Raw genomic sequence first — 25024 nt, 5'->3', positions numbered from 1 at the left:
AATCCCAGTTCCCCCGTCATATTCTTGCTGGGTTATGTTTCTTTTTATACATTCAATATGTTGTGTACATGTAGATCACGATTTATAACTTTTAAAGTAACCACAGGATTTTAATTTGAATATTACATTATTTATATTTTATGATTTCCATACTACTAGTAACTAAGATTTGTATAAATTTGTAAACTCATGGTAATCTATATCCTGGGGATCACCTGTGTACAGTGTTTGGCAGTTTTTCCACAGTCTAACAGTTAAAATCTATATACTTTGGTTTTTCCTTCAATCCCTTTCATATATCATTTATAATGTGCTGATTCTCATCCTTTATTATTCATAACGGTTATGATTCATAACGGTTTGCATGCCTTTCTAGTTCTTAGTATTTTTCATTCATATGTTTATTTTTATCCTCCCTATATGCTCTTTTTTTCTCTCTTTAACCTCAATAATTCGATTTTTTGCTATCGTTGGGATGGATGATAGATTTAATTCCTCTTCTGTCTTTTAATGGTATTGTCTTGGGTCTTGTGTCTCTAATAAGCTATGCTTTCTTTTTATATTCCTACATGTTGCTGTTTTTCTCTAAATATCAATCAGGGATGAGTAAAGGTAATAAATATGGTTAATTTAGATAACCCTAATTAATTATTATCATGGAAATAATATTAACCTTCTCTACTGATTATATTATGGTATATATCATGGAGAATGAAGTTTCAAATGGACACTGAGTGTGAGCAAAATGTCAACTCTAAACCAGCTTTTTAAATACTTTTGGATTTCCTTCTTTCTATTTCAACTAATACTCCTCTGGTCCCATCATAAGATAGTATTTAGTACAAAACCCCTTAAGTAAGTAAACCTACCGAATAGGTAAATTCAATCAGATTACTAAGTTTTATGAACTTCTAGACTAGGTAACTAATGTTTTAAAAAAATATTTATTAGTAAGTCTTTCTTATTACCTGAAGAACATCTATAGAAAACAGTAACAATTGTATCAATATAAAAACCTCCAAAAACTGTTTAACTTGAAATAGAATAAATTAATTTTGTAGCGATTTTACTGTCCGTTTAATTGGGAGTTAAAACACTTGAGTCAACTGAGTCAACTGATTATACACGTACATATTAAACACAATGACTATTAAAATCCTAGCGGTGAGGACTCTTTAGGACTCTTTAGAGATATAAAATGGATCACTATTCCGGAACATTCGCCAACTTCCTACGTGTGCCCCGAGACGTCGCGAAGTATGTCCGCCTCTTGCTCCAACCTTGTCGCAGCTTCGGACTAGAAGAACAGATGGTATATTTGCGCCTGTTTATAAATATATTAAAAAGTTGTAATCAGAAAAAATTCAAAGTCAAAAACAATTTAAAAGTTCTTCTAGTTAAACTGCCAAAAGTGTTTTCCAAAAATCTGTATATTAATTTAATTATTTTGAACTATTTACATATATCTAAACTTTTAATTCCAATTTGTTACAAGGCAAATAATGTAACTTTTAGCTGAATATACAAAGTAAAAAACCCAAATCTCCTTGACTACGTTCTCCCGGTCGCCTGGGCATGCTTTTTATCAGGTGATCTAGGGAATCCTGTTGTAAATTCATATAGGAGAAGCAGTATGGATCAACTTGGATTATAACATTATTCAGCCCTTGAATATACGATGTAGCAAGTAAAACTTTAAATTTTAATTTAAGGCTTAACTATTTATATAAGCTGGTTCCATCACTTTCCTTATATTCCGCTATTTCTCGTTCAACAGCAAACTCTAAAAAGTATCTTTAATTAATGGTTGACAAACTTTTTAACTGATTTCATTTAAATACCAAAAATAAACTTATGGTTAGTAATCGATGAATGAAAAAATAAAATGTTATTTACAGGGTTGTTACTTTTATATCTTTCGATACAGATTTGTATCCATAGAGGTATGGACATCAAATTAGGGAGAAACTAGTTGATGTATATGCTAGGATTTTAACATACCTGGTTATACGAGTCTTATTTCCTATAACGATTGTTTGGGCATTTTAGAATCTTTTATTTCTTTCAACAATTTACATCAAAAAAATCATATCATAATTGAACCTTTTGATCGTTTTCAGGTGAATAGATGATTCCCTGGATCTTGTTGACAATCACCATCCATTTTTAAGTGTTTTCTTTAATACTATAGAACGTCCGAGAAATTGCAGGGTGGTGTCAACTTCTAGATTCGATATCATAAAAGCATTTTTTTTATTAATATACCATCTCTTTGGCTCTCAGAACTGTACCACCTTTAATTTTTCACAAATGTTAATAGGGTTACAGACAGTTCTTGAAGTCCTTTCTATTCTACTTTTATAGACCAGTATGGTTGGATAATTTCCAAATCTCTTCATAATCTCTTGAGGGCAGAGTTTGCTCAAGTACTGAAGTGGTAGATGAGTTTGCCAGTTTCTTCGTTTCTTTCCTGCTAACTAAGCCCATATGTTTCTTTTGTGATCAGTTAAATTATGTGTATGAAATTTCAAATGCCATCAACAGCAACTAAACAAATTAAGGGAAACAAGGCAATTGGCCCAGATGGCATTCTAGCTTACATATTAAAAAATTGTCGTGATCATTTATTAACAACTTTAAGATGTTTTTCCTTAAAACTTCAACTTATCCAAATAAGTGAAATATGATTCCTATACCCAAATCTGGTTCTAGGCATGAAAGGAAAGACCATTTCTAAGTTTTTTTAGTGAAATCATCTTTGAGCGTCTATCTGATGAAATTTCAGAGAGCACAAAATCATGTCAATACGAGTTTTAACGAAAAAATCAGTTTTACAAATCAAGCTTCCTTCTGCCAATATGTCCATAAGGCCATCAATATAAAATCTTAGGTTAATGTTATATATAGGATATCGAGAAGGCTTTCGATAGGGTAAGATACTGTAGAACTTTAAAATCTCTATCAGACCTAAATGTCTCTATATATATTGTTCTAATAACTTAATGCAATCTGACAGATTTCAGAATGTTGAAATTAAGAAGCCTTTAAAAGTACCTCAGTTGCTCCACAGGGTTCCTCCATCTTGGACCTCTCTTATTTCGGGCGGCAATCAATGGTATTATCTGCAACATTAAAAATATAAAAGGTGTCTTACTTTCTTAAGTATTTCTTACAAATTTGTCAATGGATGTTTGTTCTGTAAACCAGGTTCACATCCCCTCAGAAAATGTTACAGATTTGCTGAGATGTGCATGTTTCAGCAAGATATTCCTTTGTGAAATAAAGCGCATGTGTTTCAACTGTTTCTCTTCACGTGTCCCTAAATGTCGTGAAACCAAGTTGTGTGAACTTTTTTCAAGAAACACTATTACGTATTAATAAATTAAATTTTTTTCATATTATTACCAGTTTCATCAGAGCTGTTCTTGCAATAGTAAGTCTTCTAGATCTCTTTCTGATACATCATTCTTCGTTTGTTGTGAGAGACCCCAGGTAAACTGTTGACTGCTTCGAAGCACCTAATTACTTTAATGTATTGTTCTGTGCTTTGTCAATTGTCATAATTTTGTCTTATTCCTATTAAACTTTAGTCCATAATTTTTGCTTTTCTCCTCCAGACTTCTCATTATGTTTTTTATTTTTTGTTGAATTGAAGTTGATGATCATCGGCTTACCGTTTTTCTGATTTTGGCGTTACTGTTTTTCTGGGTCCACCGCTTTATAACTTAAAGAACCCCTTACCGTTAATGCTGTTGTTCCCAAGTGTGATTTCCCATTTGCTTTGTTTGCAACAGCTGAAATATCAGTGAACAATATTAACCAAAATTTGCTGCATTGTCGTTCCGTGTTTCATTGTGCTAGTGTAACCAATTTTGTTACTTTATCTTGCGTAAAGCGACTTGATTTACCCATTAACCCCAGCCATATTTCTATTCAAGACATAAATAATATGCCTACAGTTTCATCATTGGGTACTGTTAAGCTAAAACTATTGGCCGCAACTGGGCCAAGTGGAAATATTTGAAAGGTCTTGAATCAGCAGACAGTTTTGGTTTACCCCATAATGTTGATTTGTTTCTAGATGTTCCTTTATTTCTGAGATTATTCATAATACTTCCACCCACGAATTTATGTCATTGAGTCCCTATGTACAAAGTACTAATCCCAATTGGCAAAGGACTGTGAAGATTTATTTGTTTCTACTTATTCTCAAAAATCTGACAACGTTATATAGTTTGTCTTCCTTTTAAACAAGCTTATCCTGATTTAGGTGATACCAGACATCAAGCTTTGAGATGTTTCAATTTGTTGGAAAACCGAATGATTAGAAATCTACATCTTGTACCTTGTATCATGATTACCTTATTTGAATTAAGACCACCTGATACCTTGTACCTCTTCTAACAACTTTTCATAATAATTATATTTCTCACCATTGTGTTGTCAAAGACGACAATGGAACTCCCAAAGCTAGAGTTGTATTTGAAGCATCTTCTAAGGGCTTTGTTACTACAGCAACATTGACTCATTGAAGATTGTCAAGTTTTATGAATTCTGTATGTTGCAAAATTGTGCAACTTAAAAAGCTAGTAGGTAAGTGTGGTAAATGTGCATGTATGCAATTTACCCTAAATAATAATGCCATTACTTGTACCTACACTTTAAATAATGTGTTTATCAAGGATGTTCTTGAAATGCATGTACTACAGGAAATTTAGTGTATCCTCCAAAAGTATGTGAAACTAGTTACTTGTTAAAAATTTGTGATAGATTATCGTAGCTGCTGAGAATACACAAAATAGAGAGACATTTACGTTTACTTCCACTATGAAGTTAAACAGGTGAGCTAGGGACATGCTATATATTGAACTAATTCAGAGTGTAACTCTTTTTGCTTTATTTTCACTACTTTCTCTAGTACAGCTGAAAGAACTGGTTTGAAGTAAAATATTGTTTTTTATCAACATTCCTGTCTAAGTAGGCCATTATATATATTTAAATAGACAATTCTTCAATAGTTTCTATATAGAAATTGATTCTTTTTATAGAAAATTCGATTCACTCTCTTCGTTTAAGTAATCCCAGGTTGATCTGTTGAAATGACTTGGCAATAAAGTTTTTTCAAACGTCTTTCATGTAATTCGTTAAAGACCAGAAAATGGGCATACACTAATGGTACTGGTATTCAGTACAGTACACGCATTTTTTGCCTGCGCTTTGATGGAAAGTCGTATACGAAGAAACTGAAGACGAGATTGCTAATAAGGTGGTAAAAACAAGTGTGTGCCGTTAATGTTTCAAAGTATTTCCGCATTTTGCGCATTAATTTTTCAGAACGCAGAAAATAATAAAGAAAGCCAAAATAATAAAATTGCACAATGGTCTCCGATTGGTTACTAAGTACCAAACAGGAAATGTTCACTTACCCACACTTCGATGGTACAATGCCACTCATTCAAAATTATTTAAAGTACCCTCGGAACCCACCGTTTTGTCACCATTGAATTTATTCGAGTAGGAAGTACACTTGCCATTTTGGTCAAACCGTAAAATATAGGGTTTTCGATAATAAAAGAAGATGGATTTGGGTGCTCTTTTTGCACCAAAAACGGCTTTCTTTGTAGTACAAAAACTCATAATTACATCCGTTTAAAAAAAATATAATACACCAATTTACCCACACTTTCGTTGTTGTGTAAAGCAATACCTAATTTAATAAATATTCAAGAGAAAAAAAAACAAGAAACAATGGTGGTAGATATTTTTAAATGAGTCGTAAGTACCTATATGGATCATGTTTGCACAATCAACAATGATAGAAAGTTGCCGCCATTGTTGCATTTATCGGTGTAAATAAATATTAAAAAGAATTAATTTTTATAATTTATTTTAATTGACCTGTTATAAAAGGAGACCAGTTTTTATACTGAGAGAATGGTATTGTTTAAGGGAAAAGCATGGGAAGGCGAATTAAATGGGCACCATTTTTAGATTGTCATAGGAATAAGATAATACAGTTTATTTGCGTTATGCAAAAGCTTTAAAAAGTGTTTACTAAAAGCACCTTAAAAAGCCTAAAAATAGGCGTCCCGCTGCGTCCATCTGTTCGTCTTACATTTTTGTTGTCATACTTAAAAATCAAAGAGTTGAAAAGCTTTTTACGTCTGGCTGGGTACAGATTTAAAAATATCTGGTTTGTCAATAAAAATAGTTTGAAAAAAAATTATTAGGTTATTAAATTTAATACATATTGGTCATGATAATATTTATGTAATAGTATAGTGTTTTAAAAAAGTCATAAAATTTAATCACTACCGGTAGCTAATTTTAGTTACATAATTCTCCTATTTTTGGCCCAAAACAAAAAGCCCAATATATCCTCTCAAACTATACTAATTATCAAAATCCGAACTATCTTTCAAAATTTTTTGGTTTTTTTTATTTTTAATCGTTAAAAACCGGAAAAGCCGCGATAGAAAAGCTCAAGCTAGGACCCGCCACTTTGATTTTCTAATTCTAGGACTTAGTTTCGGTTTGTTAATAGATTAGTTGACACCTTTATTCTTTGGTCTCTAGAGAAAGGTTCACTAACAAGACATTCGTTTGGTGGGCGCGGTCGTATTCAATATCAGTAATTAAATGTGAAAAATGAGTGGAAATTTCGTTTGTGATAGCTGTGTTGGGAAAAAGGGATTTTTGTTCTTGGTAGAGGCGGAAAATATACATGTAAGTTATTGTATTGATTGTCATTGTTGTTGCATTTTTTTCTTGTTAATCAAAATTTTCAATATTGAAAAAAACTTAACATAAGGGCAGAAAGCCCTTTTCTTCATTAGAAAAAAACATGGAATTTGCAAAAAACATTATTTTATTATACGTCAGAGCCTATTTAAAAAAATAATATTAAATATTACAAAAATAATAGTAGGAAAACAAAAAAATGTATCAGCACAAATAATTATTAACAAAGCTAAAAACTTCACACAAAAATAACTTAACACTATACAGGGAATTTAGGTTGAAGTCTAAGATTGGCCATTTTTTATTTGAATGACCGTAAGCTGATAGAATGGATCCAAGCACTTTTCATTACAGAAACGTCTAGTGAGTGAAAAACAAAAAACCAGAGTTGGAAACCATTTTCAAATACTCAAATATTTATTTCAACTAACTATCGGATAATGTCAAAAAATAAAACTATAAGACCTCAACATACAACTTTTAAAAGGCCTTAAGAAAAAACATTAAAAAATCTACAATTAACTAAAGACCAAGAATATAAGAAAACTACAGCTTTTAACAAACAAACAAATACGAATTATGAGAGTAAGGACGAGACGCTGCAATTTAAATATTCTGTTACCGTATGAAAGGAATTTTTAATTAAAATTCTTTTCAATGAAGCTTTGAAATTATTAACCTTCTTAATTTTTTGTATTTCAATAGGAAGATTATTGTATAATTTAATTGGTAAAACTACTGGGCTGCCACTTTGGTTAATTTATGTTTGGGTAAATCCACATTTAAGTTAACCCTGAGTTCATAGTTACCTCTAGACAAAGAATAGTCAGACAGGTTACGTTTGATATGCATAACCGAGTTGAAAATAAGTCTGGAAAGAGTGTTCTACAAGGAAATGTATAAGGCTTAAATAAAATAGTTCTAATTATTTTTTTCTAGGCCGTAAGAACTTCACCATTTCTAGAACAGTTACTCAACATATTATGCCATATGACAAACATGACTGGACATAACCATATTAATAAAGAAGTATCAGGCCAATATCGATTTTATTACGTAACTGCCAGATCACATAGGCATAAATTGATAATTCCTTTAAAACCATATCTACATGATAAGACCAACTAAGATGTTCATCGATTAATATTCCTAAGTACTTGACATCCTTATTTTGTTCTATGGTTTTGTAATGCATTTTAACAAGCAAGCATTTATTAAAATCGGTAAGACTAAAAAATATCATTTCAGTTTTTGACTCATTAAGCACTAGGCTGTTCCTGCTATTGACACTTATCATTCGGTCAACTACCCCGGTTGAACCTTTAGATAGTTCTTCTAAACCACCACTCGACGTTGATATAACCACATCATCCATGCAAACGCAGCTATATGGTTGCCAGGAAATTCGTTTAAGATCTTATAAAATGTTAAAGCATCAGAATGAGCATTAGAATCGATGTAATAATTACGAAAAAAATTATAAAAAAATTATTAAAAAAGTGATCTTAAGAATCTTCTTTGTACAGCCTCAATAAGTTCAATATGACAATCATAATAAAAGACCAAATTCCAGACGCATACTTATGGATTGTAGTGTAGGTAGCGGGTAGAAACCCTTCAGGCAGTCCTATCATGACAAATAACTCAATTCCTACTGGATACAGCAAAACTAGCAGAAGTAGCGACCCTGTCTTGAGGTTTAGAATCAACCAATGATGGAGGCCAGGAGTATCCATCATTACCGAGCTAAGGCGCAAAAGATATATTTTTCTCGATGGTTTAGAATCGGATTTCCCATATTCCAAACATGACTGGGTACTGCAGTGTATGAAAGCAACAGGAAACCACTGCACTATACAAGGTATCCCAGAATCAATATCACAGGCTGTAACTTTTTTATTTTCAAATATAAAAATTATTTTTAAACTTAAAAAACTACCCCCGAAAAATTCATCCCCTAAAAACCACCCACACTTTTTTTTTCAAATGGCATCACCATTATTTCTTCTAATGTTTAGTACGCTTGTAAAATTATTAATTCCATTTCATAAAAAAATCATGTGTGTTAACATCAACGTAAGCAATTTTTAAATTAAAATGCTTCTGTTGCAAAAATTAAAATAGCAAGTTTCTTTTTAAATGTAATTTATTTGTTATACAATATTTTAACATCATATTAATCTGTTTTACAAAATTTTAATTTATTATTTAATTAAATGTTCAAATTGAGCTCCATCAGCATCCACGCAAGCCTCATATCGCCGAGATTTCTGTTGTGCAAGTTGCAGTAATCATGGGAGAAGTAATTGTTCGACAGGCTTCATGAATTTGGTTTTTAAGCTTTTCAATATGATTGGATGGTCGTTAATAAACAATATTCTTTAAATAACCCTAGACAAAAAAATCAGTTGGGGTCATATCTGGAGAGCGGGCTGGCCCGCTAAGATAAAAATAAATAATAAAACAATATATATGTCACAACAATACAGATTTTACTTAACAATTTTTAATAAAGACATACATAAATTAAAACTAAAATATTCTCCGCGACATCATAGTATAAACTATATTTTAACAATTTATAGCACAATCTTAATCTTCCTAAACAAAGGTAAAAACACAAAGTCACGGTCTCAAATCAAATCCATACAATTTCTTAAAGCTACACGTGTTTCGCTCCTATCGGAGCATCATCAGGCATAAAATACATTATTGTTATTATTCTTTAATAACAATATTATTATTTAAGCACAATAACAAACTTAATTTTTAGTGCACCACAAACCAATACAATTCAAGTCGCTCTGCAAGGAATAACAATCATTTATGTTTACGATAGTGGAAAATATCTTGAGGTCATCGGCAAATAGGAGTTTCTTATTAATAAGAATAGTAATTAAATCATTTAGAAATACCAGAAAGAATTATCTAAATAATCTGGAATAATTTGGGCATTATGGGGTGGAGCGCCATCTTGTTGGCAAATCATTAAATTTAACTCTAAAGTAGATTAGTAGATAGTAGACAGTCTTCTAAGCCTGAATCCACATTGATACGTAATTACGGATCCGTTGTGACCACGTGATTGCTATCAGCCAATAAGAGACTCGAAAGGTTTCACGTAGGAAGGAAAACACGGATAGAAGTTGGTTAATGGCCGTATTTTTGATCTGTTGTGCTATTTTTTTTTAATTATTATTTTTGAATTTTTACCAATTTTTTTTTGAACCAGTTATTTTGTACCATTCTTTTTAGAATATTGAGTTTGGGTTCGACTCCGGGTTCCACATATTTTCAATGTGATTATTGCGGCTTTTTAATTAATAGTCAGTGCCAAAATTATTTGGAACACAAAGGTTTCCTAGTATATATAGAGGAGAACCAGGGTTTTACCTTCGAGCTTTGCGCCAATGAGGACAATATTTTAAATTTAGTGGCCTCTATGAGATCTGAGAACCCCTTTACAATCAAGGCATAAAAATTGGTTGAAGCAATTGTGGAAGGTCAAAACTATAAACACCAAAAACTCGAGTAAAAATATGTCAAACAATACGTCATTTTACGGATACGCTTGTCTCTAGTGGATGGGATAAAAGTGATGGATAGGCTTCACAGCCTGACGTATCCATAATTACATACCAATGTGAATATAGGCTGTGATATTTTTATTATTCTTTTGTTATATTATAGACTGTGAATTAAAAAAAAAATTAAATACCTCTCTGAAGTTAATGTACTTTCATAAAAGTATGGTCCAATAAAATAGCCATTAAATACACCAGCCCACGCGTTTATGCCAATTATAGTGGGCAAACGAGTTTCCATTATCCATCGGGCATTGTTTTCAGACCAATAATGTGCATTATGTCTATTAACCATTCCATTATTATGGGATCTACTTTCATAAGTAAAACAGATTTGTAACAAAACCTAGGGATTGTTATTAAATAAAACCCGAAGGGATGCAATAAACTCTAACCTTCGTTGGTAATCAGTAGGGCGAAGTCCTTGTACTAGGTGGGTTTTAAAAGGGCGATGTTAATATTGTCGAAGAATTCGCTGAATGCACTATCGCTCTTGCGATATGTCATGATATGACATCCCATTTGATGATGGGAATGTTCATAATCAACTTTTTTTTAAATACGGACCTGACTTTTCGGTATTAAATATTAAAAGTGATTTTAATTCGGCATTTAACGGTATATCACAATTTGTGGTGCAATCATGTTTTAGACGAAGAAAGTAGACTTTGGAAACAAAATGGTCGTCATAGAGACATGGTTTTTCATGTTTTTGTGCCTAAAATATTTAGAAAAATAATAATCTTGAAAGGCCTACTCACTGTAACTAATTTAATGCTGGCTAATCAATCAATTCAGCAACGTTAACAAACAATAACAATACATAATATGAGTACAAACAATAACCAATAAAACCAATTAAAAATTACAAAATAAAAGAATCTGCGCCGATAGTAGAAGGTCAAAAAAATTTGCTTCATTTCCCAAGCATAAATAGTATCTCCTTATCGTGGATGCCAACACATTATTGAGAAATCTAGTTGATAGATAGTCTCTAACTACTCTCGCATTATGAGCAGGTGCTTCATCTTGTTGAAATCAATGATTTCGAATTTCTGCAAGAAGCAAATTATCTAGAGCTTCCTCTAAATCATTTTGCAGTAATTCAGGGTAACGCTCAGAATCCAAATTATGGTGGTAAATGAAAGGGTCTAAAATTCTTCTTTCCACAATACCAGCCGAATGAGAATACCATACCATGAGAATTTTCTTTGGCTAGATATTGGTGATTTCTTCTATTGAAAATAACATTTTTCGGTACAATTTTTTTTAAACGCATCTTATTCTTTCAGTTTGCGTTTAAAATAAATTGAAATATGTAAATTGTACAGTGAAATAATTCATTCAAGTTAATGTCAAACCTCAAACATCTCTATGAGTACCATTTTGTTTGCAAAGCCTATACTTTCTTCTAAGGCATCCAAAATATTTAATAATGCTTAAAAAAGGTCTAAAATATGATTGAACTACAACTTGTGATACCGTTGAATTCGGAGTCAGAAGCACTTTTAATATTTGATTTCGAAAAACCAGGTCAGTATTTGAAAAAAAAAGTTGATGATGGTGACCCGAAGACGAAACGAAAAAAGTGGCTAGGAGAAAGTGTCATTTATTTTCAAAAATCTTTTGTAATAAACTCGAAATAATAATATAATAAGTTTGATTTTTTTTCTCGATAAATTGTTTTTTTTTTAGATATCTCCGGAACTACTCGGATTTTTTTAGATTTTAAAGCGACATATTATTAAGCACCCAAAGCCGCTAAATGCTTCCCATTTAAGCAAATTTCTATCTCTTATGGTTACGGAGATCCCTGTACTGGCCCTTCTTATCTTGGGTACGTTGTATAAACCTCCGTAAGACAAAAACAAAATGTGACTTGAAACATCCGGGAGCTGGTTCAACATCATTAAAAACTGCAAATCATAAAGAGAGAAATGGAAACTTATGATCTGGATATTTTAAGACTATCAGAAACACATTAGGAAGGTAATGGACACTTCAGAACCGCTGAAGGCAACATGGTCTACTGTTCAGGCCCAGAAAATACGAGCACGAATAGTTTTGCAATAATTGTACACCGAAATTAAATAACTTCGTTATTGTATACAAAAGGACGACAGAATAATTCATGTTAAAATTCAAGCCTCAAAATCTATGCACCAACATCCCAAGAAGCAGACATATAGATACATTCTACGGTTGTCTTAGGGAGATCCTCACCACTATCCCAAACCGTGAACTTACTATTCATCCTGGGGATTTTAATGGCAAAGCTTCGGACTACATTTTTATTAAACAACGATGGAAATCATCGGCGACACACTGTAAAACTTCCACCACAGCAGACTGTGGAATCACTCACCAACTTTTAGTTCTGAACTTACTTTATTTTAAAGTAGTGATCAAAAATCCAGGATTTTCAGGTGGATAATAAATTCTACCCGGATCAAATAGAAACCGATTCTGAAAAAAGTTGGAAATGTAAAAAATTATACATTATATGAACCAACTCATCACACGTAGGATTTAATTCAACATAGGAAAAATATTAAGCGGGAAGCAGACATAGCCCATGCCTATAGAAGTTTGTCAAAAGAAGTCCAAAGACAATGCCGCAAGTCAAATCGACAATGTATGTAACATGGAAACAGAATTGACCCTTATAGGGACTTATTAAAAAAAATTAAATAAAACCGCTAAAAGAGAGTTTAAACCACAGAAGTGGTAATGTTTTGGAAATCTAAAAACTGATATCGGTGAGATCTTAGAAACATGGAGTATCTACTGTGCAGATCTGTACAGGAACGAACAGACACGACTAAAGAATTTATGGTCAGGTTTATCCCCAGGAATCGATACTTTTTCAAATGTTGGGAAAAACGAGCGTACAATTTGTTTACCTATTTCACAAGCTAATATGAAACACAGGAAAATGACCAACTGACTGGTGTACTTCAATATACCATACACTTCACAAATTCAAGAGGCTGCTGACTGATAAACCTTCTACTCTATGGAGTTTTTTTTAAAGAGACCTAAGAAAAAAATGTTGCATTTTCTGCATCAAAAAAATGATGTTCAATTCTATCAATAACGTTAAATGTCTTCAAAAGAATATCCCATAAGTCGCGAGAAATTCGTTCGAAAAATATATAATAGTATTTATAAATAAAATTGATAAATACTGTTAATATATGTATATGTTATACATATATTAACAGATCAATACTGTGTTATTTATTTGTTTACATAAAAAATATAGTTAACAAATACTTAATATTAATACCTAGTCTTCATTTTTTGTAGCAAGTAAACTTGGCAAAATTAGCCATCGAAAATTTTTATTGCCCTTCTCGTCTTTTAGATACATATTATAATCCTATATGTTTTGTAGGTTTATTTTGTTATCCAGCAAACCCGTTTAGAAAATCCTATCTTGAAATATCAAAGCCAAAAAGGAGTAGAAGATATAGAAGTGCCAAAACAACATAATTACAAAAATCTACTAAAGCTCTACTAATTATCATCCATATATTTTGGATGGCTCGGTTATAACATTTACCCAATATATTTTTGAACGGCTTTTGTATCACCCTAAATTATAGTACAACCACAGATGTAAATAGCTCCGCGTACAACCTTTACCGCGAGGTAACGATTTCTGAACGCACCCCTGGTGCTCATTAATGGCCCTTTTAAAAATATTTGGAAAATTGGTTTTTAGTTCTTATTTCTTCCCATCTACATTTTTTTAAATATCAAAACACTTACAGACTCTAGGATATCGGATGCATCATGTATAATATTTTAATAGAATGTAAGCATTCAAAATACACCTTAATTAATATTAATGAATAATTCCAATAACGTAATCTCGTGACGTAAACGTAAACCGCTCTTTTTGCAACAGATCGTGATAAAACTGACTGTCACTCTCGTTCTTCATATATCCGGTATGGTCTAGTGGCTAGGATACCTGGCTCTCACCCAGGAGGCTCGGGTTCGATTCCCGGTACCGGAATAATTTTTTTTTCCCATTTCTTTTTACTTTACAAATTAAATAATAAAATATTATATTGTTACAGACCACGATCAAAGTCTACGCAAGATGCCTACGACCAGACATCGAGTACAAAACTCTGAGCATCACCTTCCAGACGACCTGCAAGGAAGTCGTGGGCACACTTCTCGGAAAATACAAAATGAAACATCGGGATCCAAAGTTGTTTTACTTGAGTATGGAAGTGACTGTTAGGAAAGCGGGAGTTCGCACCCATTTGGCGTTAGATGAGGAAGCGAGACCTGCGGTTTTGCAAAGTTGCCATCCGAAAGGCGATTCAAAGTAAGTTCAACGCTTTGGGTAAATTTATTTTCAACGCAATCGTAAAATTAAGATTTTAACTAAAGTAAGGCTGTTATTGTAGATTTTCACTCCAGACCCGTCGAGGCGGTTTAGTGAAAGTTCACGACTCGGTCCTAAATAGCAACTCACAATACAAGTCACTACTGATCAGCGCCAGAACTACCGTGGACGAACTAATTGCCCTTTTGCTCAACTGTTACAACAGCAAGGAGAGAGTGGAACAGTTCTCCCTTTATGAGGTTAGCATATTTTAAAAAAATATAGAATAGCTTCAACAATTTTGTTATTGAATATTTAGGTGAATCCAGAGAGAGAGCAACAGAGGAAATTACATCCAGATGACCGACCTCTGCAAGTGCAACAAACCTGGTTACCGTCTCACGAGTGTCACTTTTTGGTCAGGAAGAATCCTGATTACTTACCGCTATCCAGAAGAAAGGTGAGACATATACAAAAGCTACTACTAATGTCTCTTATTACATTTTAATTATTATTTACTACATCTCTTTCGTTCTTCCCGTTTATTTCAAAACAAAATAATTATTACAAAATCGATGCAGATACTACATTTTTGATCCAATCCTAATTACTCCAATCAGTGTTTTGAGAGGAGTAAGAATTTTTTTAGCAGTCCTCAATCCAAGAATGAGCTTCTTTTTGGACAGATTTAAATATTCAGTAGCAGAGCATGGGGTTATGAACGGTTTAGGTCATACTAATGTTTATGGGTAATGGGTGTTATTTCTTACTAATTTTATCAGATAAGAAATTTAAAAACTTAATTCCAAGAATACAGAGAAAGATTGTTGAAAGAAGAAATACAAAAATTCCAAGATTTTATCAAACTTGGGTTAAATTGACCTCACATGCATCGGGTGTACATGTGTTCACACTAGTGTAGTCATCTGAAATTTTAAAGGAACCAATGGACTAATTATCATTAATGAATTAATCGTTATTAAACTTAGCATATGACGAGAAGCAAGCATAATCTCTTTGTTCGAATTAATCAGGACAGACTGCATTGACATCTTATTCACATTCAGCGGTAAAACAGTCGCCGGTGCCATTGATGTGTTGAATCTGTAAAATTTAAAATAAATGTGATAAAGGCTTTTTCAATTACTACGATACTTACAGAAACCTTAACGTTAAATCGATCAACCAACTAAATGTCGTAAATGTCCACCAACTCCTTTTATTGTAATTTCCACCAATGTTACTGAAAAAGCTCCTCCATTACCGACACATTCCACACCATTTCCGCAATCTCCAGTTTGACAGGCATTTGTATTACTATCGTAATCAATCCTAGCCCGAAACCTACCTACCCAATTCTCTGAAACATTGACAATAAAATTGAATGTATTCAGCCTTTAGCATCTGCCTGCAGTTCTAGATCTAATTTTTCTCTATTTTTACTCTATCGAAGTGTTGAGGGACGATAATGTTTGAAGTTAGATACTTCCTCTAAGAACTCGCTACAGCGAAAATTTTCAGTGTAAACACAATAAAAAGATCAACTTAGTCTTAGTTTTAACACCTATGAAAAGTTATATTGTAAGCTATTTTGACGAAGCTCTCTTCTAGGCTTTTGGTAGTCATCCTAGATAATCCCCATTACACACACTACACACATTACGTTCTGGATAGTCTTAGAAGTTCGATGAACACTTTCTACGTTTGTCGGTCTGGATGCTCGGCTCTCTAGAAATAAATTTCTTACAAGTATTGATTACCAGCATACCCAACGCAAATCTGTTTCTAGAAAGAAATTTCTGTATCAAAGCCACCTATTTGATGCATCTTGATCAATCTGTGGTTGGTAAAGGTTATATTATATGATGTCTATCATGGAGTTCCATTCGGGTCTATTTTTCTTTCTATTTTAAAGTATGCTTTTGGTGCAATGAGTAGTTATTGTTAGCGTTGGTAGTTTATAGAGAAAAATTCTCTCACTTTTCGAGAATTTAGATTGCTGATGTTGGTTAGCCCTCTTCCACCTCGTTTTCTTGATAAACTTGTTCTAAAGGTAGAAGACAGTGTATGGTGTTTGAAATTTGTTGTCATCAGGGTTCTTATGAATCTTTGGATAGCTTTCAATTTCCTGTTAGTCCGCTTAGGTGCACCGCATAAATACGTAATGCCCCTTGTGACGTAGGTGTTTATTGCTTGAACTAGATTATCAATATGTAGCTCCGATCTTAGTAGCTCTTTTATTATTCTTGTATATTGTTTCTCTATTCAAGTATTGATAGATTGACTAGATACTTATAAGTTTCACCTCTGTGACTTCTATGATGTCACCTTTCGGCAACATGATATCTCCGTTAACAATCTTTCCCTTTTCGATATTTATCCTTTTACACTTCTCCTATCCAAACTCCTTAAGTATGTTATTTGAAAATCTTTGTGTGATATTTAATAAGTGTTGCATTTGCTTTTCTTTTCTTGCGTAAGGTTTGATATCATCCGTATAGAGAAGGTGAGATTCCTATTGCCTGTGATTTTAAAGCCGTAATTGGTTTGATTTAGCATAGTGGAGAGTGGATTCATAGCGAGACAGAACCATAGTGGACTGAAGGAATCACCTTGGTGGAAGATTCTCCTACGAATTGATATCTTATTATTAGAGGCAAGTTTGTTCGCCAATGCTTCATCATTGTTGCAAGAAAAGAAATAATTGTCGATGTATTAGTACAGTAACTTTAGATTCGTACGACCTCCACAAGTCAATGGACACTATCAAATGCCTTCTTGTTTACGACAAATACACTGCCTTTGTTAATTGGAATGTTTATTTTCTGCTTCTAAGCTTGTTGCGGGATGACTGAATCTATCAAGGGTTCCTTGCACCCTTGATGAGCCTTCTTGTGTTGTTCTTTTTGTTCCTCAGCTAATATGTTATTTAGTAATATTAGTAACAATAGTCACTGTTAACTCGGCGTATCTTGGCCGATGTGAACAGCTCTAGTATCCATTTTTGTTCTGTAAATTAGATTTTGATTGATCTTAAATAAACGATTTTGTTGTTTCGGTTTTATGCATTTGATATATCGAGATAAACGTTTAGATTTAGCCCTCAATTTTTCCTCCAGAAGATCTCGATACTTTACTAAATGGAAATAGCCAGATAGTTATAAAAAGGAGAAATTTTCAGTTATTAGTATAGACATTTTCATTTAATAGGTGAAACTTTCAAAATCTACCCTAAATATTTTCATTTATTATCTGACAGTGCCAATAAAAATATCACTAGTTCTTCAGATGTACCGTACTGTACTTTACATAAATCAGTTTTAATAACGTTATTAATCGGTTTCCAGATCTTTTGGATGTCAGAACTTCCACCTCTACCGACTTCGAGACTATTTAAAAGTACTTCGGCCAGTAACCACAATACAGCTGTAACACAACTATCAAAGTCTTCGATGTCGTTAGTACCTTGGAAGAAAACTCCGACCACAGAAGAAACATTACAACCCGAAAAATACAATCAAGCGAAACCAAAAGAAAAAGAACCACCCATTGTAAAAAGTTTCAGTACGGAATTAAAAGTTTTCGAATGTAATAACAACGTCAAAAGTAAAGAAAAGGGCAACCCTGGACAATCTTCTTATGCCGATTATGAAAATTATTTTTATATTTAAATACCATGTATTATTTAAAAACCTGAATGTAAATTATGTAAATAATAATAAGTATCGTGTGTCGTCTAGTTTTGTTTTTAAATGTGATATTTGATTATTTGTTTAAGAAGGTTGTACCAAAGAAAATGCCATTTTTTTGTTTAATAGGTACTTACGCTTAAATTTTATGTTGACTGCAGCAAAGGTATCTATCTATATGAAAGTTTAGAATACAAATGCGTTTTAGTATTAATTTATAATATGATCCTATTAATTTTTGTCTCTTGCCGGATGTTAAGCATATGTGTAACCAAGTTACATAAATAAAGTAAATTGTTTGTATATTTACATACTAATATGTTTTCATGTCAATTTAATTTAAGCCTTGTAAAAAGTTTTAATATAAATGTGCAATGTCAAATTTTAGTGTTTAGCCTTATAGTAAATAGTGAATATTGTCAAACGTTCTTGTACCTTATAATATTATAAACTTATTTAAGTCAATAATGTATTCTATATTGAACACCAAAGATTTAGCGTGTATAATGTAACAATATTATTAATATTGCTTGAAATAAAGAAGAATATTTAAAACAAATTTTGACTTTAATTTAATCACTTTTACCTTTAAGGATGGAGAGCTTTAGAGAAAAATGGTTCATCAATGTTTAAAATATTATTAAATGAAAATGCTAGGAAGAAGATAAATACTTTAAGTAAATGAGTTGAGGCATACTCTCTACCAATCCAGAGAGCCTCTACTATCGTCGATGCCTTAATATAGATCTACCGATTTGGTGTACCTTTGGAGCTACATTCAGACCAAGGGCGAAATTTTGAACTTAGCTTATTACAGAACATCTGTAAGACGCTTGGAATCAAGAAAACAAGTAGAAGAATGGATGTCACTCATAGTCAAGTGCGAATATCCGTTCAAGATGCCAGCAACCCTATGAAGAATGGATATGGTGTCAATGCTAGAGACCAGAGGTACAACAACGGTGACTTGGTTTGGCTCTATGATCCTTAGAGACGGAAGGGTCTGTCATCGAAATTTCAAATATCTTGGAATGGGCCATAAAAAGTGCTGGAAGCAAGCACCGATGTGCTTTACAGAGTACAAAAGCCGGGGATTAAAGATCGATTCATTAACTTTAACCGATTGGCTCCTTATTAGCGAAACCACGAGACAGAGACTTGACAATTGATTAATTCATGACCTGGCATTCTAATGGTTGTAAGGGTTAGTACGGGGTGACTTGTAAAGTGCAGCAAAATCTGTTTACTGCTTTAGCTGAGTATGATGAAGCCTATTGCATAACTATGGATTTACAAAAGTCTGGAGGAATAGCTGAGGTTTTCCGCAAAAAGTTCGGAGATAGTTGCGTTGGTCTACACCGCACGACATCTGTGGAGATGCGTGGAAGGTTAGCGAGTCTTCTGGAATCTTGGTCTGCCGAGTATATAAGGAGCCAAGGTATAGGGTGGTTTTTAATCCGAAAAACCACCCTAAAAGATATCCGATCCATCACAGGGTGATTTTTTTAACAAAAGTTTCTATGGATATGTGGTCTAAATTGCTTGGTTTTTTTTCATGATATAGGGTGTCAAAGATTTATTTTTAATTTTGTTTACCTGTATAATTTACTAAGTAATGGCGATTTCTAAATGAAAATTGGTACCTGGGAGTTTTTTGACATGAGAGATTTGAATTTGTCCTTAATTTAGCTCTTACTTCTAGAGCGGGCTCTTTACACCCTTTTAAAATCGACATAACTGGTACCAGTAAATAAATATTTCTAGTCATCTTAAGTGAAGTTTGTAGGTCCAAGGGCTACCTTGGGGCACATAAAATCTATTCTAATAATTAAATTCAGATTACTATATTTTTTGTTGTTCACTATATTATATACAGGGTGTTCATTTGAAAACTTCCCACCACAAATTTATCAAAAACCACTGTTACGTTCTTTTTTTACGTTCTGTTTCTTTTGCTCTGACCATAATGAAAACCAATAGTCACTGTTAACTCGGCGTATCTTGGCCGATGTGAACAGCTAAAAGTTAAAAAAAAACGCCGAAATACGTCAAAAAGTTTGTCAAGGGGGACAACTTTCTAACCTAAAATTACTTCACCCCCTTTTACCCATTGCCCCCCAGGATCATCCCCTTAAAAATTTTAAATGGCAAGGGCTATCGAGTAATAGCTTGTTTAAAAGGTCTTTCGAAGTCTTTTATTTTGACGTTTGATTTTTTTAAATCGGTCGATTCCTTTTCGAGAAAATTAGAAAAATCTTAGTTTATCTTAATTTGTTCAGATAGAAAACAAAAACATGAAAATATCAGTTTTTATTTCAATAGGTGTTCAAAATGTTGCCCGTTTTTGGCCAAACAATGATATAGGCGATATAATTCCTAACGGACATTTTCAAAAGCATGTTGTCGGATATCATGGCAGCTATCGATGCGTTGACGAAGTTCGTCCAAACTTTCAGATTGGGGAGTAAACACAATAGATTTCAAATGACCCCATAGAAAAAAGTCTAACGGCGTTATATCAGGAGATCTAGCAGGCCATTCTATAGGCACCCTTCGCCCTATCCATTTATATGGAAACTTGTCGTCTGAAATATATTTCCATACATTACATACATACATACATATTAAAAACCTTGATCAAAGCATCACGTAAGACGTAACCAAACACCATGCTACTAAAGCAGTAATTTCACCTTTTTTTTAAAAGAGCCCTCCGATAAAGCTTTTAGATCTGTAGGAATGTCTATATAAAGTTGATAAAAGTTATAAGAGAAAGATCGCTGAAAAAAACTGATCTTGTGAGGTGGTGGAGTAATTAACCCTTTACATTTTAAATTTAAGTTATGAACGTCTGTTCGGTATTTAATCTTCTCTAGCAAGTAAGGAGGACACTTATTAAGTATAATTTTTTAAAATAAAACCAAAGAATGTAATTTGCGTCTCTTCGCCATATTTAACCAGTTACAGTCTTTTAGTTTATGACAGATCCGCTCATACTTTCTAATTCCATAGATGTACCTTAAACAAGATTTTTGTACCCGTTGAATCTTTTGTATTTCAGTGAAATCTAGACAACTAGGAGTAAACCACATCACAAAAGTTAAAATGGCTCAAACTAATGTGTCAGTCAGCTTAATTTTTAAAAATTGCGATAGTGAATGCCTGTGAGGATAAAGTAACTTCAGCGCGGTATATGCCTTTTGTAGACAGGTTTTAATATGGAATTTAAAGCGCAACTCGACATTCAGATACAACCCTAAACTTTTTAAAACTTTCTCACAAGATAAAGAATCATCACCTATACTTATGGTTATAAAATATTCAACACTCTCCTTGTTTCTACCAAAAAACATAAGTTTTGACTTAGACGGGTTAATAAGAAGATTATATGATGATTTGAAAATGATAACAAAGTATTTAGATCCTCGTTTATGACTTTCTCTGCATTAATATATCCAGATGGAAGAAAAGAAAAATAATAAAGTTATGTATCATCGGCATATTGGTGTACCTTGTAGAATTTTAGACAATGGTGAGGTTATTAGTATAAATATTAAAGAGTAAAGGGCCCAAAATTGAGCCTTGTGGAACACCACAACTCACCCTTCCATATTCTGATCTGCCATCTAATGTTTCAACAAACTGAAATCTATTTTGTAAGATAATCCATTAAAAGTACAATTGCGTGCTCTGAAAACTCAACAAAATTTAAGATTGAAGAAGAGTTCATGGTTTATAGTGTCAAATGCCTTAGAGAAGTCTAATAGAATTAAAGCTGTGCATTTGCTATCATCTGCAACCCTAATTATATCATCATATAATCATCATATTATAGGTGCATACTTTAGGTGAGGTCGAACTATTGCATTGAACAGTCTAATTACAGTATCTATTTTAAACCACCTTGAGTTTCTAATAACAAAACCCAGTGCCCTATACGCTTTTTTAATATTAATATCCTACTTATTAAATTTTAGGTTTGATTGCAAATAATCCCCCAGGTCCTGACATTCAGTCTTTCTACTAATTATAATATTATTTAATTTATAGTCATATAATATAGGGCTATTTTTTCGGATAAAGCTGATATTAAAACACATTTTATTGTCCACAAACCATTTGTTGTTGATGATATGTAAATCCTTCTGTAAATCTTTAGAATCATTAAGAGAACTAATTCGTTTAAATATTTTTAAATCATCACAGCAAAAACTAGGCTTTGGTAAAATTGAACACACTCAGGAAAATTATTACTACCCACCTACTAATAAATGTATTTGAAAATGATTTTCCTGCTTTTACCTTTTGATTTATATTTTGAAGATAAAGCCACATGCCAATTCAGAAAAGCTAATTGCATATAATTTATCAATTAATAACCCATGATCAACCCTGTCAAATGCCTTCGCACAGTCAGTCATAACAACATCTAGTTGAGCCTTATTATTACAAACTACTCCTGAAGCAGTATCGGTCAATATGCAAAGGTTTGTTACAGTGGATCTGCTAGGTAAAAACCCATGTTGTTGAATAGCAAATTTGTCATTAAAAGCTTGTAATATATCATTAAATAAATATTTTCAAAAATTTTTACTATTGCACACAAAACACTAACAGGGATTGAGAGAGAAAATTAACAGATCCCTTAAAAGTATATGCGGGTATGTTGTCAATATACCTGTGGCTTTTTTGGTTTTAATAAAAAGTGTAGGAAAAAATTAAATTGCTATAAAATCAGGGTAAGTAATAGGTATTATACATAATAATAATGCCTATATACCCATAAAGTAAGTATACTAAGTAATAGCTAGTACTTACCCTAACCTATTACTTACCCTTAATTTCAAATTGCGTAAATAAGCCAATTATTAAACGGTCTTAGAACAAGTTATTTAAATATTTCATATATTTGAATCTTATAACTGCAATGACTAAAACTGAAAAAAATATTAAAAAAGTAATGCCCCGGGTGAGGATCGAACTCACGACCTTAAGATTATGAGACTTACGCGCTGCCTACTGCGCTACCGAGGCCTGTTTGGAAACACGGGATTGACCGTAGTCGTAATTCTTATAACTACATATCAACTAAAAATTATACTTATCGATATTAGTAATATTGCTCTCGTGTAATATAATTATTATAAAATTATAATATATATTATTAATATTATTATAATTAATAATAATTAGTTATTTTTTGGTTTGCAGTTTACAGTTTTAATAATAGATAGATACCTACCTACCTTAGATTTATTACCTAGATCCGTTACAAGGCAGTAACATAAGTAAAAAAGTCGAAAAAATGCGACTGTCGGTGCAGAAAAAAAATATAAAGGGCGTATACAAATTTAATTACTGCAAAAAAATTGTATTTTTTCAGCAACCAAAAATTTTCACTTTTTCCTTAAAATATCCCTAAAAGTTGTCACATTCACATATAGAATCTCTAAAGGCAATATGCCAACATGCACTAAATAAAAATTGCAATGGAAAATGCTTTTGCAGAACTATACAAAGAGAATAATTTTATTTTGGAAAATGTTATAAACATTGTGAAAAAAATAATAGAGATATAATGGTCTGCATTTTGAACAATACCTACTTGTGATTTTTTTTAAATTAAGTGGCTATAAAATTGTTTAACTTTATTTTAATTTGTTTTACAACCATATAAACTGTATTTTCAATATTTAAGTTATATTAAGTTTATTAAAACCCAGCTAATCATAATTCTTTTTTAGTGCTTCTTCAACTTCAGTTTTAGTAACTCCTAAAAAGATAAGCACAGTTTTATCAGAAAATTTAGTAGTATTTGACTTTTGATCCTAAATGTTGAAGGTTCTAAATATGTAATAAATATTGCAGAAGTCAACACCAAGCATAATAAATAAAAATGTAATACAAACTTGTTTAGTTCCTCCATGAAGCAAATTAAGTTAGCCTTTAAGACAAACTTCTTAGTTTCATCAATTTAGGTGCATTTGATTAATTTTATAGTTGTGATTCTATTAACACATTGAGCGCCAAAGCAGACACTGGTTTCTGTTCACGATTTTACCTGGCAGGCCACTGCAGTTACAGGGTCACCAAATGTGCCAAGCAGACGGACGTTTCCTTTATATAGTGCTGTATTGTGTCTGTTCTGGCCAGCCAAAATATATTTCTATATGTGGGCATACTGAGAAAGATATATGGGACTTTCTAGACAGTGGGTCTGTTGTGGCCCCCTTATATTTATGTTTTTTTATTTTTAATACAGGGCCATAGCAGACACCAATACGGGAATATGTTTTTGCCGATTTACAAATGGTCGAATAATATAAACCTATTTTTAGATAACTCTTTTTTACATATAAAAAAGAAAACAAGTGTACTACAAAATAACTTTTATTTGGAACTAAAACTAATTTTTATTATATAAACGAGTATTAAAGGTAATATGTGTAATACACAAAGAAACGTAAAACAACATTTAGGTAATATTATGTGCTACATTGAAACAGTCTAAGCAGTAACGAGGTTTATGCGACAATAAATGTCATCACAATACGTTGTAACTTTACGAATTTTACTTCTAGGAATTAATCCTTCAGATTTTTTCTTGTAACAACCTTTGCAATATTTTCGGCCCTCTCTAGCACTTCCTGGCATTTTTTTAAAGG

The 25024-nt window shown here is 32.5% G+C and overlaps 1 protein-coding gene and 2 non-coding genes across 5 annotated transcripts in view; 2 read left to right on the top strand and 1 right to left on the bottom strand.

The window, feature by feature from the left end:
- Nucleotides 1-18790, top strand: part of LOC126745843 (uncharacterized) — a 119593-nt gene extending 100803 nt beyond the window's left edge. For 2 of the 3 annotated variants that reach the window (XM_050453866.1, XM_050453865.1), the window contains 4 exons: nucleotides 14414-14670; nucleotides 14753-14930; nucleotides 14990-15130; nucleotides 18018-18790. In XM_050453866.1, coding sequence (XP_050309823.1) covers nucleotides 14414-14670; nucleotides 14753-14930; nucleotides 14990-15130; nucleotides 18018-18341 — 900 coding nt within the window. In that variant the 3' untranslated portion in view covers nucleotides 18342-18790. The remainder of the gene's footprint in view (nucleotides 1-14413; nucleotides 14671-14752; nucleotides 14931-14989; nucleotides 15131-18017) is intronic. The other variant, XM_050453867.1, reaches the window with a different exon arrangement.
- Nucleotides 14278-14349, top strand: Trnae-cuc (transfer RNA glutamic acid (anticodon CUC)). Its single transcript has one exon. It is a non-coding gene; the product is annotated as a tRNA-Glu (tRNA).
- A 4530-nt stretch (nucleotides 18791-23320) lies between the features above and the next one.
- On the bottom strand, nucleotides 23321-23393 carry Trnam-cau (transfer RNA methionine (anticodon CAU)). The gene has a single exon. It is a non-coding gene; the product is annotated as a tRNA-Met (tRNA).
- Nucleotides 23394-25024: the final 1631 nt, after the last annotated feature.

Source organism: Anthonomus grandis, chromosome 16 (assembly GCF_022605725.1).
Source record: "Anthonomus grandis grandis chromosome 16, icAntGran1.3, whole genome shotgun sequence".
NCBI classification, from domain to species: domain Eukaryota; kingdom Metazoa; phylum Arthropoda; class Insecta; order Coleoptera; family Curculionidae; genus Anthonomus; species Anthonomus grandis.
This window is presented reverse-complemented; position numbering and strand designations above follow the sequence as displayed.